At 56.2% G+C, this 15,823-nt stretch overlaps 1 protein-coding gene across 1 annotated transcript; it reads right to left on the reverse strand.

Annotated features, from left to right (window-relative positions):
- Positions 1 to 5,337: 5,337 nt before the first annotated feature.
- PSMD3 (proteasome 26S subunit, non-ATPase 3) lies at positions 5,338 to 15,068 on the reverse strand. The gene is made up of 12 exons (XM_044999635.1): positions 14,828 to 15,068; positions 13,070 to 13,260; positions 12,443 to 12,580; positions 11,773 to 11,909; positions 11,368 to 11,558; positions 10,041 to 10,144; positions 9,443 to 9,557; positions 8,211 to 8,330; positions 7,850 to 7,953; positions 7,147 to 7,302; positions 6,295 to 6,345; positions 5,338 to 5,923 (listed from the first exon to the last, which is right to left on the reverse strand). The coding sequence occupies exons 1-12, from the start codon at positions 15,006 to 15,008 to the stop codon at positions 5,846 to 5,848; spliced, it is 1,566 nt and encodes a 521-aa protein (XP_044855570.1). The 5' UTR covers positions 15,009 to 15,068; the 3' UTR covers positions 5,338 to 5,845.
- Positions 15,069 to 15,823: the final 755 nt, after the last annotated feature.

Raw genomic sequence — 15,823 nt, forward strand, 5'->3', positions numbered from 1 at the left:
ACCAGGCCAGGATGGGCCTTTGGCCTTGAGACAGTCTCTGCTGTGAGGCACTGAGCCCCCCACCCCCCCAAGGGCCAGGGTCCAGCCAACGAATAGGATTCCCATTGTGTGTGTCCTGGAGGTGCAATTACCTAGAAACCCGCAGGCCAAGGTCTTCCTGGTTCCACTGCCTGGGCCTTCCTCTTGACGTGTCCGGGGGGACCGAGGGCAGGATGTGACCCAGCCCGGTTTGGAAATTCTGGATGCTCTTAGATTTCCCAAGCGGGAGGAGCTGGGATGAGCTTGATGTGAAGAAACCACAGACACGTCCAGCGCGCTCGGACGGGTTGGTTCATTCTCCCAGCTCGTCACTGCAAACAAATCCAGATGTGCTAGCCCTGGGCTCTACCTCGACTCCTCTGGAAAGGGAGGAAGGCTGGTGCAGTGGTTAGGGCCCTGGGACACAGGAGACCTGGGTTGAGTTCACAGCTGCTTGTGCCCCCTGGGACGAGCCACTTAGCCTCACTGTGCCTCAGTTCCCATCCATGCAATGGGGACATTAGCCCCACTCTGCCCCACGGAGCGTGTGAGGTTACAGCTGGTAAAGACTGACAGGCTGGGGACCAGATAAATCCCATAGCGAGCTAGAAAGTGCTGCTTTAATGGCATGGCCAGGGCAGAGTCAACCCAGACCTCTGCCCCCTGCAGACAGAGGCACATGCCAAACTGTCTGGCTTTACAGGAACTGTGTGAGAGCCCCGGTGCACTGCACAGGACCAAATCTCCCCTTCTGGTTACAGTATTTCACCTTCCCTCAGAAACTACCCAGCGTTGGTGTGTGCTGTTCAGCTGCAGTGCTCCACCCCAGAGCTGGCTGCATTTTAGTGGTGGGTGAGGTGAATCCTCTGAGTGTGTGTGACTTGTAAAGCATCTGAGGTCCCTTCAGGATGAAAGTCCCTGTTATCTGGCCAGCTAGGCTATACTGGTGCCCATCACCAGCGTATTTGGGCTCCTCATGTCAGATGCTGTGAGGTCCCTGGGATGTGTTTTCTGAGAGGACCCCTCTGGGTGGAGCAACCTGCATTAAACCAGAATGGGAGGGATCCCTTCAGCACCCTGGGGGAAGATTCGGCCAGTTCAGAGAATCATAGACTGTCAGGGTGGGAAGGGACCTCAGGCGGTGTCCAGTCCAATCCCTGCTCAAAGCAGGGCCAGTCCCCCAAAAGCAGTTCCTCCCAGAGCCTGAGCGGGCGGGTCAGACCCAATCCTGGAGCCCCGCCGGGCCCGAGGGGCAGCTCTGGCTGGTCCCTGGGGCCTGGCTGCAGCGCTTGCCCCCTGGAGGCTGGAGCCAGCCCCTGGATCTTGCTTTTCAGCCTCCTCTCGGTTGGGGGGTGGCACCGATACTGAGGCCAGGAGCAGCCGTCTAGTCTGAGCTGCAGCAGAGCCCAGGCTGGAGCCCCCACCCCAGCCATTCCTGGGGCTCGGTGCATCTGTCCCCCGCCCCGGCAGGTGCGTCTCTTCTGGCCTCTCACCTGGGCAGTGGCCCTGGATACCGCCCCCCCACACACACACCCAACAGCTGGACTAAGAGCAGTGGGGCACAGCCCAGCACTGCCCCCCTGTGGCCATGGCCGGGATGACACCCACCAGGTCTTGCCCAACACACCTTTAGGCCTTTGCTGGGGCGAGGCTTTCAGCACCACCCTGGACTGAGGCCACCTGAGGCACAGGCGGGACGAGGCCGAGTGGGTTTTGCAGCAGCCTCAGCAAAGCCAAGCGTCCTTCCAGGGGTGGGTTAGGAGGGTGCGGGGCTCATGCCCTGACCCAGGGGGAGAACAGCAGCATTGGCTGAGCATTCCTCCGGGATACCTGAGCCAGAGCTGCAGGGCTGGGGGCTGCCGGGCGGGAGTGAGGGGCTCGGCTAGCAGGCGGCTGCAGGGTGAAACTGAGCGGCACCAGGAGCGCGGCCGGTGGTGGCAGCTCAGGACTGGATGCTCAGGAGGGATTGTGTGTCAGGCGCAGGGGACACTGGCAGAGCTGTGTGGGGAGCCCAGGGCTGGGCTAGCAGGGGGCTGCAGGCCAGGAGTAGGGGGCACTGGCAGAGCTGGGGGAGCCCAGGGCTGGGTCATTGGGCTGCAGGCCGGGGGCACTGGCAGAGATGCACCCGGGGAGGGGTGGGGGGGCTTTGCAGGATGCGCCCTCCCACTTGCCCTGGGCCAGGCTCCAGCCAGCGCTGTCCCTCCCACCATTGTGGGACACCAATGCCTGGCCTGGCGCCTGGGGCTGCGGTGCCGGTCGCTTTACTGCTGGCTAATGTGGGTTGTGCCCTCTGCCTGCTGGCAGCGCGTGCGGCCTTCCTGGGCGGCCAACGGCCCCTCAGGCTCAGGCCCAGCAGGCAATGGCTGGGGGCTAATGGGGCTGATGAAGAGCCCAGAGTCTGTGCCCAGCGGGACTCTAAGGATCGTGCCTCTGGCTTGAACCCATTGCCCAGCTCGCCAGAGGCTGCAGTGGGGATCTGTCAGTGACGTGGCGCCCTCTGGTGGTGCAGTGTTGTCAAGGCACATGACCCACATCAGAAAAGGGCCCAGAGTGCACCAGCCGCTAGCTGCCCTCCTCTCTCCTAGGCTCTGGGAATGGCTGTGCACACTAAGTGTGCACTAAGTGCATTAATGGCTGTGCACACTCAGCGTGCACTAAGTGCATTAATGGCTGTGCACACTAAGCATGCACTAAGTGCATTAATGGCTGTGCACTAAGTGCATTATTGGCACAGTGGCATTGGCAGAGCGTCCCCGTGGCAGTTTCTGACGGAGGGGGCAGGACTGGAATAGCAGGGGGCTGTGGGTGGGGATTGGGCGGAGCCCCCATGTTATGTATAAAGGGGAATCACTCCCAGACTGTCTATGGCTCTGAAACCAAACACGAATCATCCACGGAGCCACAGCACAAGCCCCAGAGTGATTCCAGCTGCCCCGAGCCAGCACTGGTGGCTTCTGCGAGGAACTGGGATTAGTTCACTGAGCTGGGCGTCACTGACAGGTAGGCTCAGTGTCTTTCCTCACAGTCCAGTAATTTCTTCCAGCCTTTCCCTGCGTCCCACCCCTGTGGCGACCTTCCTCTGTCTCTCCCAGCTCAGTAGGGGGAAGTGGTGGTCTGTGGTTAGAGCAGCTTGGCCCCAAAGTTGGGGACCTGTGCTGCACGTGCACCAGGGGAACTGGACTCCCATCTGGGCCGATCCCTGGGCACTACCCCGATTGCCATGTTTAATAAAGGCCAGGGGCTTGTTCCTGTGCTCATCATCTCCCATTAGCTTCCATGGTCCAGGATCAGGGTTTGAGTGACTAGCACATCCCTTCCGGGTTTCATTCTCTGATTAGGGGCCGTGACCCCTGGCTCCCTGCGCATTGGTCCTGCCAGAGCAGTGATCCCCATGGATCATTTATGTGCGCCCACCTAGTGCCCAGCAAGGGAGAGAAGACACGGCTCCACACCTGACGGGGACAGAGAAGTCTGGGGCTGCAGGGTGCAGGCGTCGGTGTTCTCGGTCCCTGGCAGGTGCGGGGCCCATGGCTTAAGCCAGAGAGAAGCCGCAGCCCCACGCCTGCCAGGGACAGAGAACTCTGGGGCTGCAGGGTGCAGGCTTCTCTCCGGTCTTCTCTCTGGATTCATATATTATGTTACAAAAAACATCAGATTTAATATATTATTTAATGTACAAATACAAAATGAGCCTTGAAAAATTGTTGGCGTCCGCCCCACTCTTCTGAAAACATGAATGTGCTACTGGCCACAAAAAGGTTGGGGACCACTGTGCCAGAGGGTAAATCACGAGAAGTGGTGCCAGGGGAACACAGGGGGGAGGTGGGTTATAGGAGCCCCTCGGGACCTGGTTTAGATTGGTGCAAACCAGGCTGTGGCTTGAAGTTAGTCCCGGGCTGTTTTGTGGATCCTGGCCCTGTTTCAGGCCAGGCCTTTAACGAAGTCCTGCCATCCCTCCAGCTGCACTTGCTTTCAGTGACCCTGCACAGGCCTGGTGTTGCAGCACCCCCTGCTGGATACAGGCAGCAGCACCATTACCCTGGGCTAGCATGGAAGATTCCCAAGTTATTGGTATTGAAGTAATGACTACCGGCCTCAGTCTAACAGAGCCTAAAGCTGTGGGATAAAGAACCCTGATCACCAACTTCCCTCCTCTGGCCCAAGGAACTCGGCACAATAAGGCTAAAGCTTGTCTGTGCTGATACCAGAACTGTCGCAGGGCTGGCCTGAGAGCGGAATGAACTCCTCCACGTGTTAAGAACCATCACAAACCGCCCACCTCCTGCTCCGAGCACCTGGTGCGTTTGTCTTCTCCCACAACCCCAGGGCATCGATACGAAAAACCTGCCAAACCGAGCCATTCTCCGGCACGTGCTTCTCCTGGGGAGCGGAAGGGAGAACCACCGTGACAGATGTTAAGCAACATGACTAATGCACAACTGCAAGGCACTCATACCCTAGAGTGGGAAGCAGGTTAGAAGAACCGCCATGGAATAGCCCAACTCTGTGCAGCACAACACTAGTTTTGAAGGTTGCCTGCTGCTGCCTTGAAATATTTTCTTCTAGCAGAGACACAGCAGAGGGAGAGGATGTCTGAGAGCATCAGACCACAGCCATGTACGTGGAAAACAAGGGAAAAAGCAGGACCTCAGAGCACTTGCTGCTTTTAGAGGCACTGCGTTCATACACAACAGAGGCCAGTGTATTACCTACAAATGGGGCAGAGGGCAGGCGGCAAGGAGCAGTTTCAGGGAGACTTAGCAGGTTCATCTAGTTATGTAGGGCCTCGTACCCCTGGCTCTTGTCCCGCAGCACAAAGGTTGGCACCGCTTCACACATGAGGAAAGCCCTAACCCCCTTAGAGGGGGAGAATTGCAGAAGGATCAGTGCTGCACGACACGGTATGTGATGTGATATCTGTACGCCTGATGCCTAATTAGTGGTTGAGGTTCTCAGCCCTGTGCCATGCAGGTCAGATTAGATGGTCCTTGTGGTCCCTTCTGGCCTCAAACTCTCTGAAGAAACCGGAGGGTTACTCAATGGAGCTGACCAGAGTCCGTTTTGTTTTGGTTTTTTTTGGTACAAAAAGCCTGTTTCTCCACCACCACCCAAGCCCTGCGATTTGCTGGTTACAGTAACGAGAGCAAGGGAGACCAGGAATCCCGACTGCCGCTCTCGGGAGGAAGGTCTGACCTTATGAAAGAAACCTCCCTTCTCACTGCATCAGCATCTGAAAGCTTCGGGATTTCTAAGCCGTTCCACCTCCCCCACCGTGAAACTTAAAGCCGCAAAACCACATACACATGCGAGGTTTTTTTCCAACTTTTATTTTAAAAGTCATAATTGAAGCTTAACAAAGTCTTAACCCATTATTACTGTGAGAGCTGCGGCTCAGACATGGTCTGTGTAGCAGAAACCACCACCCACCCAGCAGCAGGTCACACACGACGCACCCAGAAGCCGCTAAGAGGTCTGGTGACAGAGCTCAGTAGGTTTAATTCATTAACCCCTTGTGTGCTTCCCACGCCAGGTGCGGCAATGACATCCACCACAAGCAGCCTTAAAAGAAGTTTTATTGGGAATTGGGAGGGTGGGTTTCCCTTAATATGCTGATCTCTTGGGTGATGGTTGTAGGGGAGCACTACCCTCTGCAATAGGCAGAGGGCGATATAGAACCTGGGCGTGTCTCCCCTCCCCACCCCAATACGTACATGCAGCTAGTTTATAAAAGAAAGGCAGATTCTGGATTGTAGCCACCAGAGGATGGTTTCTATCAGACAGGATATTCCCTGTGGGAAAATAAAAATAGACTGCAGTCCCCAGAGGATCATGGGAAACCGTCATCGTCATCCTCTGCCATTTCCTTCGCGAATTCCAGGTCCTGCTGCTCACGCTCCCGGCGCTCCTGGAAGGCAAAGGCAGGGCACGTTCCTAACAGGCCGACTGCAGCAGTGGGACTGGGATGGCTCAGGGCACTGAGCTGCCCGGAGATGCTGCCAGGTCAGCAGTGCCCAAGAGAGCGAGAGTGGGAAGTGATGGCCATTCATGTGAAATGAGTGATGAGGAGGCTCTGTCCAAACCACAGCTGGCGCCAAGGACTGACCAGGGCCCTAGCTAGAACTCCTGGCTCCCACCAGGGCAGGGATGGGGGTCTCAGCCCAGGCTAGACACACCACTGGTTGGGAGGCAAGTGTCACTCCCAGGGAGGGTTGCTAAGGGGGTGCTCAACCCCCTCTCCCCACAGGCAGGAAGCCCAGAACCCAGGTGGGATCTCACCTCTGCTGACTCCAAGTCCTTGTTGTAAGACTTAGGTGGGAACCTCATGGCCTGGAAACACAAACAAAAGGGGATCAGTGAGGGACCGCCAGGGCCACAGGGCTGAGGCAAGGAACCCACAGGCACCTCCCAGGCTGGAGCAGACATTGCCAAGCATGCACGGCAGCCAGGGGTCATCAGCTCCATCAGCAAGTTCCAGCACGGCCAGGCAGGTTGCCTGACTGACATGCTGACAGGACAGCAACCTTCAGATGCACCTCCCAGGGCAGTGGAGCTCAGGACGCGCTCACAAAGGTAGCGCATGTTTCGAGGCCTTGGGAGCCTACCCAGGGAATCCGCTCTCGCTCCCAGCAGCTGGAGCTAGAGTGCTGAGAAATTTGCCAGAGATCAGGCCCCTTCAGCAGAGGCTTTCACAGCATTTTGGCATGAATGAGGCCTCCCAGCGCCCACGTGGGGAGCTTGCTCTTCTCCCATTTTACAGAGGCAGTTCAGTAGAGTGGCAAACAGAACCCAGGAGTCCTGTCTCCCAACCCCCAATGCAGTGCACTGTATTAGCAGGCAGAGCACAGAACGGGGTGTGTTTAGATGAGAGGAGAACATGGGGAGCTCATGGAGGGCAGGGGGACCATGCTTTGAACTGGTGCCCCAACAGAGGATTTGGGGGTGCAAAGGAGAAGAAGGAGAAGAGCCAACCCATCACCCCAGAGGGGCCTGGAACCTGCTGGGGGAGCTTCTGAAGGCCCGAGGCTTCTAAATCACCCTGCTGCACTCACACATCTCAGGAGAGTGGCCCCCGGGACACCTGACCCAGCACCCGCACAATGGGCAGAGCCTGCGCCGCAGCCCAGCTACCTTGACAGACATGTTGTGGATGTCGAGGCAGAAGGAGATCCTTTGATGGAAGGCCAGCTGGGGCTCCCGTGTGGAGTAGATGTCAATCATCTCTTTGGACTGGACGTAGCCTTTCTCGTGGTTAATGCTGGCTTCAATCACGCCGTCCCGGATAGCCTACAGCCCAGAGGCAACAGTCACGGCAAAGGGCCAACCTGGAAGGCCGGTGTTCGCGTGCGCAGAGTGCCCGTGGGTCAACAGCCAGGGATGGCAGTGTGAGCACCATGCACTTGCCCCCATAGGACAGCGCATTGGTCTGTCTGTTCTCTCAAGCCCTGAGCCCACATCCCTTTTCCACTCACTGGGAACACCAAGTTTTTCTTGGTGCAACATCTCTTGGTAACAATTGCTCAAGGAAATGACAGATGTAGCAAGATGGGTAGGGATAAGGCTACGCTTTGGGTCAGAGCATCCTGGCATGAAGGGGTTAATTGGGATGCAGGCACTTGGCGCTGCTGATGGCACAGATCCCAGTAGTAAGAGGCTGGTGACAGATCCTTTTGGAGGAGCAGAGAGCTGGTCCAGAAGGGCCTGAAAGCTACAGGACCAAGCACTCAGGAACCTGACGGTTAGCGCTGCGGTCCCTGAGCACCGCAGGGAGAAGGGGCCAAGGGCTACATTTCCTACACTGATCCCTGAACCGTACTTCAGCCCAATGACCCACCTTGGCAACAATGAACTCAGCATCCTCCGGGCTGTCCAGCTGCAGTTTCTGAGCAATGTCGGCCAGTGCGATGCGTGAATAGGACAAGCTGATCATGCGAACACCTGGAGGTGAGAGAAAGAACAGGAGCTGGAGCGTGTCTTGGGGCCACAGATACACTGAGTGAGGCGGGTGTGATAGCGAGAGGCACCAGGAGACTCAAACGCACACTGCTCTCCTTGGCTGCATTAAACGATAGGAGCAAGCCACAGGGGCTAGTTAGCCCAAGACGTCTAATGCTGGAGTGTCAGCCACGACACCACCACACTGCATCGGGACAGGATGCCCAGGCCCCAACGACATGGCACTGGCAGCGTCTTACCTGTTTTAATCACATTGTGTCTCAGCCGGATGATCAGGGTATAGGTCCCATCTGCCTGAAATTTGTCCGCAAACTGATCCAGGACCTGGTTGAACTTGGCTAGGTTACCCGTCCGAACAGCTGCGGGAACATATAGGAGACGGTTGAGAGAAAGCAGAGAGAGAGAAAAAGATCTGCTGAGGTCACACAGTGAGAGCAGGAACAGAAGCCAGGAATCCTGTACACCAACCACGCAACAAACTCCTTCATGACATGTAAAGGTTACAGTAAGTGGAATTTTGAGGTCAGAGCCATAAATGCCAGAAATAGAACAGGAGACAGTGCCCTTTATCGATGAAATGTTAAAAATATTTTGCTCCTTCGAAGAGCAGAACATTATATCAATTTACATCTAGTCTGACCTCCTGTGTAACAGAAGCCAGAGAACTTCCTCGAAATACTTCCTTTTAAACTCGAGCACGTCTTTAAAACAAATCCAATCTTGATTGAAAAATTGCCAGTGATAGAGAATCCACCACAACCCTTGGTAAATCATTCCAATGGTTAATTACTCTCACTGTAAAAAGTAAATGTTACTCCCCCAGCCAAGGATCCAGTGACATTAGAACCCAGGACCATGGGCACTGGAAGCAGGAGCAGTGTCCCTTGGTCATCAAACCAGTTAACGGAGCACAAAGTTACTGAAAATTATCTTCCATTCTGAAAAAATGTGCACGTGTGGCTCTGGAATCAGAAGTTGACCATAGTAACACTAGCACACATTTTTTAAGTGCACTTTTATCTTTTGTGCCACTATTTTGCTAGTCTAAAAAAATCTAACCAGGAATGTGACCCTTGTTTGTGAAAATATGGTTATGTAAAAAAGAGTCTGAGTCTTATGTAATGAAACTGTCAATATTCTCATTGTCCATACTAATGACTAACCTTTTTTAAAATCAACCTTCACTTTTGCTCTCTGATGTCTTGTGGCCATGAGTTCCACAGGTTCTGACCTGCATTTCCTTATAACTACATCTTTCAGTTTCATATAATTTCTCTTTGTTCTTGCAGTATGCGATAGCATAAATAAGAGTGTGCAATTTACCTGTTGCTCTCACTATTTGTCATTTTTCATGAAAATTGGAGAAGCTGTAGCTAGACCAAATGGTAGGGCACACAACAGAAAGTTTGGGGTTCCTGGATCATCCAACAACAGATCACGAAGCTCTGGGGAGCAGCCGGATAATCCTTACCCTGGGTCAGGAGGAAGTAGGGCATCAGTGACCTCTTGAGGGAAGGCTGTCTGAACTGGAGTCTGTCCGGGATCTCACCCAGCAATAACTCCACCACAATGAGCAGCTTGTGGACCTTAGGCAGAAAGACAGACACGAGATTATAAGAACGAGGAGGACTTGTGGCACCTCAGAGATTAACACATTTATTTGGGCATAAGCTTTCATGGGCTAAAACCCACTTCATTGGATGCATGCAGTGGAAAATACAGTAGGAAGATGTATATACACAGAGAACATGAAAAAAATGGGTGTTGCCATACCAACTCTAACGAGACTAATCAATTAAGGTGGGCTATTATCAGCAGGAGAAAAAAACCTTTTGTAGTGATAATCAGGATGGCCCATTTCAAACAGTTTGAATCTCTTAGAACTGCCCTAGACACCCGAAGGAAGCAAATTCTTCAGTAGAATAGACCAGCCAAGAAGCTGGTGAGAGACCCGGATCCTACCCTGTCTTCTGCTACTCTCCATAGACCTGATTACGCATGGGGCCTGCACAAGTGCCTGACACGCATCCACCCAGAGGTGCCCCCTGGACGATCACGCACCCACTCACCGTCTGTTTGAAGCCAACCGCTGTGTGCTGTGGTGCCTTCCGTAGGGCATTCGTCATGGTCCTCCGTGCTTCGGAGTACTCCAGCTGAATGGCTTTGATGCGACCTGGAAGAGAGAGTTACAGAAACTGTTTCAGAGAGAAGTTGGTTTAACTGACAAAGCCCAGCCCAGGCACTGGGTTCTTCACCCTACCTGGCACAAACTGCCAATCAAGCCAACTGCCCATGCCTTGCTGGCTGTTTGGCTGCTTTAGTTTGGTGCAGTTTGAGACTGAGAGCACTTGAGGTCACGTCAGCGACAAGCAGATCTGTGTTCAGCTGCCTCAGCTCCAAATGACTAGAGGAGCTCCAGTCTTTCAGAGATCACACGCTTACGTACTCTGTGTCATGGGGACATTCTCAGCAAGGACAACAGGACGCGAGTGATCTTTACCTCACACCTTCCCTGCCCAGGGCAGCAATGCGACCACCTCTTTGCACATCCATAGCCCTTCCATCAGCTCTCAAAGCCTCTCACCCACCTCTGCTCACTAGCATGCTGATTACTACCAAGGCCTCGTGCACTCCCTGGCAAGACGGACATGGTCTGGAAATCATGGCAGCTTCATTTAAATTTTAGAACAGAGATTCTGAATATAATTAAACATGAACATTAAGACGATCAGCACAGCGGCCCCTCTGTTCTCCAGTTTCCATTCAGTTCTACTTTCCCTGCCACTTCCACTTGCCAATGTTTGTACCGGTGACGCTAAGCGGCACTGAGAGAGTCCAGGGCAAAGCTGGAGGTTTTGGCAGCTGCAGAGGGGGCTGTTGGGGACGGTGGAATTGAGCACAATAGCAGTGAATAGTGCTGGCATTTCCGCCACTCCCTTTGTGTGCAGTTATCCCGCAGTTCAGCCCCCTCAGACCAATCATTTCGGACCTGCGGACAAGACTATAACATTTTATCCTTGGTGCATGTTGTCCAGTGTTTTCTTCCCATTTACTAGGGCAGGACGTGTAGATTCCAGAATAGAATTCTGTGGCAAGGGGTGGATCCCGTAGCAAATTCTGCTGCCAAAGAATTGTGACACACACATTGGGCTAAGTATTAGCCCATTTTACAGGTGAAGAAATGGAGGCAGCGATTATGTGGTTTTCCAGAGATCATGGGGTCAGTGGCAGAACCAGGAGAAAACCCTCAGAATCCGGACCCTGGCCCTAACCATTTGATCACATTCCTTCCCTGGCCCCAGGAACAGAACCCAGGAGTCCTGATTCCAGTCTCCTGTTCCAGTCACTAGACAGCACGACAGTAAAGCAGCGTGCGGTGGCACTGCTGCCTCTCACCTGTGTAATAGAGGTACCTGGCCCACTCGTTGTTATTGGCCTGCTCAGGAAAAACTGATTTGGAGACGAGCTTTTCCGCCTGGTCATAGAGGTTATAGTGAAGGTAGTTCCTCAGCAGCAGGTTCAGGAGGGTGGCCTGACCATCTGCGTCATGACGGAGGGTTGCCGTCCTCAGACGGGCATGCAGGAAACTTCAAAAGAGGGTGGAGAGGAAAGAGTGTGTTAGAGGGGAGGGAGGAAGCTGCAAAAGGGGAGAGCACAAATGTCCCAGCAAGGTTTCGATTCTAGCAAACGGCTGCCATTAGGCACCAAGGGGCCCTTTCATTTCTGTATAGGCAGGCTCCGGGAGAATGCAGCACACAAGACTGCAACTGATCTATCGGACACAGCAACAGCCAGTCCTACCTCCTGACCACATCAAGTTTATTCAGGAACTCGTAGCTGCGGGAGTGGTAGTAATAACACTTGGCCACCACCAGATCGAGGGCTCGGCGGTTCTGAGGACTGATCTTCTGCATCAGGTCATCAGACACTTTCTGGGCCTGAGGAAGGGAAGGAGAAAAGTCAAAACAGACAAGGCTACCCAGAGAGAGAGAGAGAACGAAGACTCACTTGTGAGGAAACACAGGAGGGGAAGCAGTCAGAAGCATTTTGGCTGTGAGAACTTCCATTAATCTAAATCCCCTATCCCTAAAGTATTGGTAGCTTCCAAGGGCTGCATCCCGGCCAATCCCTTTGGGGTGCAGTTAAAATAACTCCAGGGAAGCTCTCCTAGCAGAGCAGTAAAACGTGAGGTAACTAAATGGAGGCAGTGGTATTTTGTTTGCTGGCTAGCTACTAAGCCTCCACCTGTGCTAGGCTAGGATGGGACATGAAACTTCTCTGCTCTGAAGCTCTGCCACCATCCACCTGTACTCAGCTCATGGGAACAGGGAGGCAATGGGGAGAGCACCCAGGTTTGCCAGTTTATTTGTCTGACCCTACGGTCTCATGGGCCATACACACCCAGTACTTGGGTTTCAGTAGCGGGCTGGATCTCCCCAATGCAGCATGCAGGACAGTCCTGGGGTTTTACCTCTGGGTATCGTTTACTGTTCATCAGGTAGATGACCAGGAGCAGCTGGAGATAGGTTTCCACCTCTGGCAGGAGGGGGGCTGAGGCTGCCTTTCCTGTCCGGGGACGGAACTGCAGCTCTGCTTCTGTGTCCATAGGCTATAGAGAGAGACCGAGATGTGCTGGATCCACAGCTCTGAAGTCCTCTAGTAATTCACAGAGGAAACTCAACATGGATGTGCCATACCCATCACCAATGCCCGTACCAATTTCCCTGCCCACCCAGCCTGCCTCAGTCTTGACTTGCAGGGACCACCTCTAGGAACAAAGGAGGTCAGTCTCCATGGCCCACTCAGTCTTTGCTCTCTCTCTGCTGAGGATGCCAACACAGGTCAGCAAATGCCACTGTGATTTTTCTTAGATACAGACACAAGCCAGCTGGGAACTGGATCGAGTCGCTGCCCTCAAGTCACTTCCCAGGCACTCCTGAACAGTCAGGTTGTAAAGTCTGAACACTCTCTTTGGTGTCTCTGCTCCCTCTCCCCTCCCTTACGACAACACGTTCTCTGCTACTAAAAGCCCCAGCATCTGCCAAAGCAGAGTCACCACCAACTTCAGCAGCCTCCTCTGCACCCACTGCAGCCTCACCTCCTCCAGAAAGCCCAGCAGGAAGTCCCGCACGGTGCTGTTGGAAGTGAAGAAGCCATTGATGGCTTTATGGAGCACGTTGGGGTTGAGTCGGCGGGATGTGGAGGGCAGAGCCCGTAGGGCACGCAGGACATAACGAGGCTCCTTTCCAGACACGGCCTTCTCAAGCTGCTTCACATGCTCTTTGATGTCTGCATCGGCACAGGGAAACCCTGCTAGCACTTCACCTCTGGCAAGTGCTCTCACAAAGGAGGCAAATCCTGATACCTGATGATCATATTGGTGATACCCCTGCTTCCTGTCTGAAAACTGATACATGCTTCTACCTGCTCATTTTAATATAAGTCTAAGGAGAAAGCCTCAATACCTCAGGACATAAGCCACTCTCTAAGTGAGGGGTGGAGGGGAGGTTAGGAAGAAACTTTCCCTGGAGGCAGGTTATCCTACATCTGTCTACTACAGGTTTCTTGCATCTTCCTCTGTAGTCCCTGGTGCCAGCTACAGTGAGAGAAGGGATACTGGAGTATTACAATAGTACCTAGGAGCCCCAGTGTTAGACAAGAACCCCACTGTGCTAGGTACTGCCTTCATCCTAATCACAGAGCAATTATAACAACCTCACGCTTAGGTAGCAGCTTTCACACTGAAGTGTCCCACTGCACTTTACGAGAAACCTGACTAAGCTAAACACTGGGGTCACTTTCTGCGCCACTTGGGGTGGAGGGGACACAGACGATGCTGCCTGTGGCCGAGAGTTCAATTCACCCAGATCGACTATAGACCTTCTGTCACCTTAAGCGAGCCACTTGGGGTCTGATTTTCAGGAATGCTGAACATCCACCACTCCAGCTGAAGCCAACAGGAGCGGACACTGCTCAGCGCCACTAAAGAGCCAGTCCCTGTATCTCCCTGTGCCCCGGGAGACAGCGACAATGACACTTCCCTGCCTGGCAGCGGGGGCCAGGTGCTCGGGTGTGCGGCGGGGACCTTGGCCATGCCGATGCCGTTTCCCAACGGAACCATCTGAACCATCACCCAGCATCATCCCAAATATCCCTCCGCCTACAAAGTCTTCCCCTGGGACTCAGAGAAACGGGGCAATTCACAGCGCAGTGGGGAGGAGCCCACGGGGAAGAGACCGGGGCTGGCATTGGCCTCCCAGAGGGAAACAGCCCCTGTGATTTGGTGGGCACCGAGGCCCAGCCCTGCTGGGTCGCCCCCCCGCCCGTTCCCCTCTGCTCCCCCTCCCCCAGCCCATTCCCCTCTGCCCCCCCCGGGCCTGCTCCCCCTCCCCCAGCCCATTCCCCTCTGCCCCCCCCGGGCCTGCAGCCCGTTCCCCTCTGCCCCCCCCCCGGGCCTGCTCCCCCTCCCCCAGCCCATTCCCCTCTGCCCCCCCGGGCCTGCTCCCCCTCCCCCAGCCCATTCCCCTCTGCCCCCCCCGGGCCTGCTCCCCCTCCCCCCCCCCGTTCCCCTCTGCCCCCCCCCCCGGGCCTGCTCCCCCTCCCCCAGCCCGTTCCCCTCTGCCCCCCCCCCGGACCTGCTCCCCCTCCCCCAGCCCGTTCCCCTCTGCCCCCCCGCGGGCCTGCTCCCCCTCCCCCAGCCCGTTCCCCTCTTCTCCCCCTCCCCCCCTGGGGTCTACCCCCCTCCCCGGGCCTGCTCCCCCTCCCCCAGCCCGTTCCCCTCTGCCCCCCCCACCGGGCCTGCTCCCCCTCCCCCCGGCCCGTTCCCCTCTGCCCCCCCCTCGGGTCGGCCCCTCACCCTCCAGCGTGACAGCGTCGAGCTCGCGCTGCGGCGGCTTCTCCCCGGCGGCGCCGCCGGCCCCGTCCGCCGCCTCCTCCTGCATCTCCACGTCCGGGGCCCCGGGCGGCGGCTCCTCGGGGGGCGGCTTGGCCTTGTCGGCGGCGGCGGGGCGGCGGCGGGACGCGCCCTCCTGCTTCATGGCGCGGGCGGGTGGGGGGAGCCGGGCCCGGGGCTCGCGCCGCTCGCGGTGACGGTGCAACAATCGCGGGAGGGGGAGGAGGAGGAGGCAGCCCGCTCCGCCGCGAGGGCTGCTGGGAAGGGCCAGGCCCGGCCAGCCGAGCCCAGAGCGCGGGGGGAGGGGAGGAGTCAGAGGGAGGCTGGAGAGCCGAGCGCCGAGCGGGATCGGGGACCGCCTCCCGCCGCTGGGACGTCACAGCTCGGGCCGCGCGCCTCAGCTCAGCCCCCCGCGCGCTGCCGCCTGGCGTCTCCGTAATCACTCGGGTACTTCCGGCTCCGCTCGGGTATCTCCGTCCTCACCTCGGCTACTTCCGGCTCCGCTCAGGTATCTCCCGCCTAATCGGTTATTTCCGGTGCGAGGACCGAGGAGCTTGGCGCATGCGCGCCGCGGCATTTCCTCGTTGGCGGAGGCAGGCCTAGGGAATTCGGGCGAGTCACATAGACACGGGGTCTCCCGGGCCTTGCGCCTCCAAAGCGCCCCCCTCTGACGCGAAACCTGCTCCCTGAGAGGTTAACCCCGCGTGCGCCCCTCCCCCCTCAGGGACCCCCATTTCCCCGCCCCAGGCCTCCCCTTCACCCCAGGGGCCCCCTCCCCTCAGAGACCCCCTTCACCTGGGGATACCCCCCCTCAGAGACCCCCATTCCCCGGGGAAGACCCCTTCACCTGGGGATACCCCCCTCAGGGACCCCCCATTCCCCTCAAGGCCTCCCCTTCACCCCAGGGGCCCCCTCCCCTCAGAGACCCCCATTCCCCAGGGAAGACCCCTTCACCTGGGG

The sequence above is a fragment of the Mauremys mutica genome, chromosome 25 (assembly GCF_020497125.1).
Source record: "Mauremys mutica isolate MM-2020 ecotype Southern chromosome 25, ASM2049712v1, whole genome shotgun sequence".
Classification (NCBI taxonomy): Eukaryota; Metazoa; Chordata; order Testudines; family Geoemydidae; genus Mauremys; species Mauremys mutica.

What these genes read in the sequence shown, in the direction of transcription:
- PSMD3 (XM_044999635.1), bottom strand. Translation starts at nt 15,008, where the DNA reads ATGAAGCAGGAGGGCGCGTCCCGCCGCCGCCCCGCCGCCGCCGACAAG. An exon ending in CGGTTGGCTTCAAACAGACG is followed by an intron (nt 9,558 to 10,040) that starts GTGAGTGGGTGC and finishes TTTCTGCCTAAG; the next exon opens with GTCCACAAGCTGCTCATTGT. An exon ending in ACACAATGTGATTAAAACAG is followed by an intron (nt 7,954 to 8,210) that starts GTAAGACGCTGC and finishes TCTCACCTCCAG; the next exon opens with GTGTTCGCATGATCAGCTTG.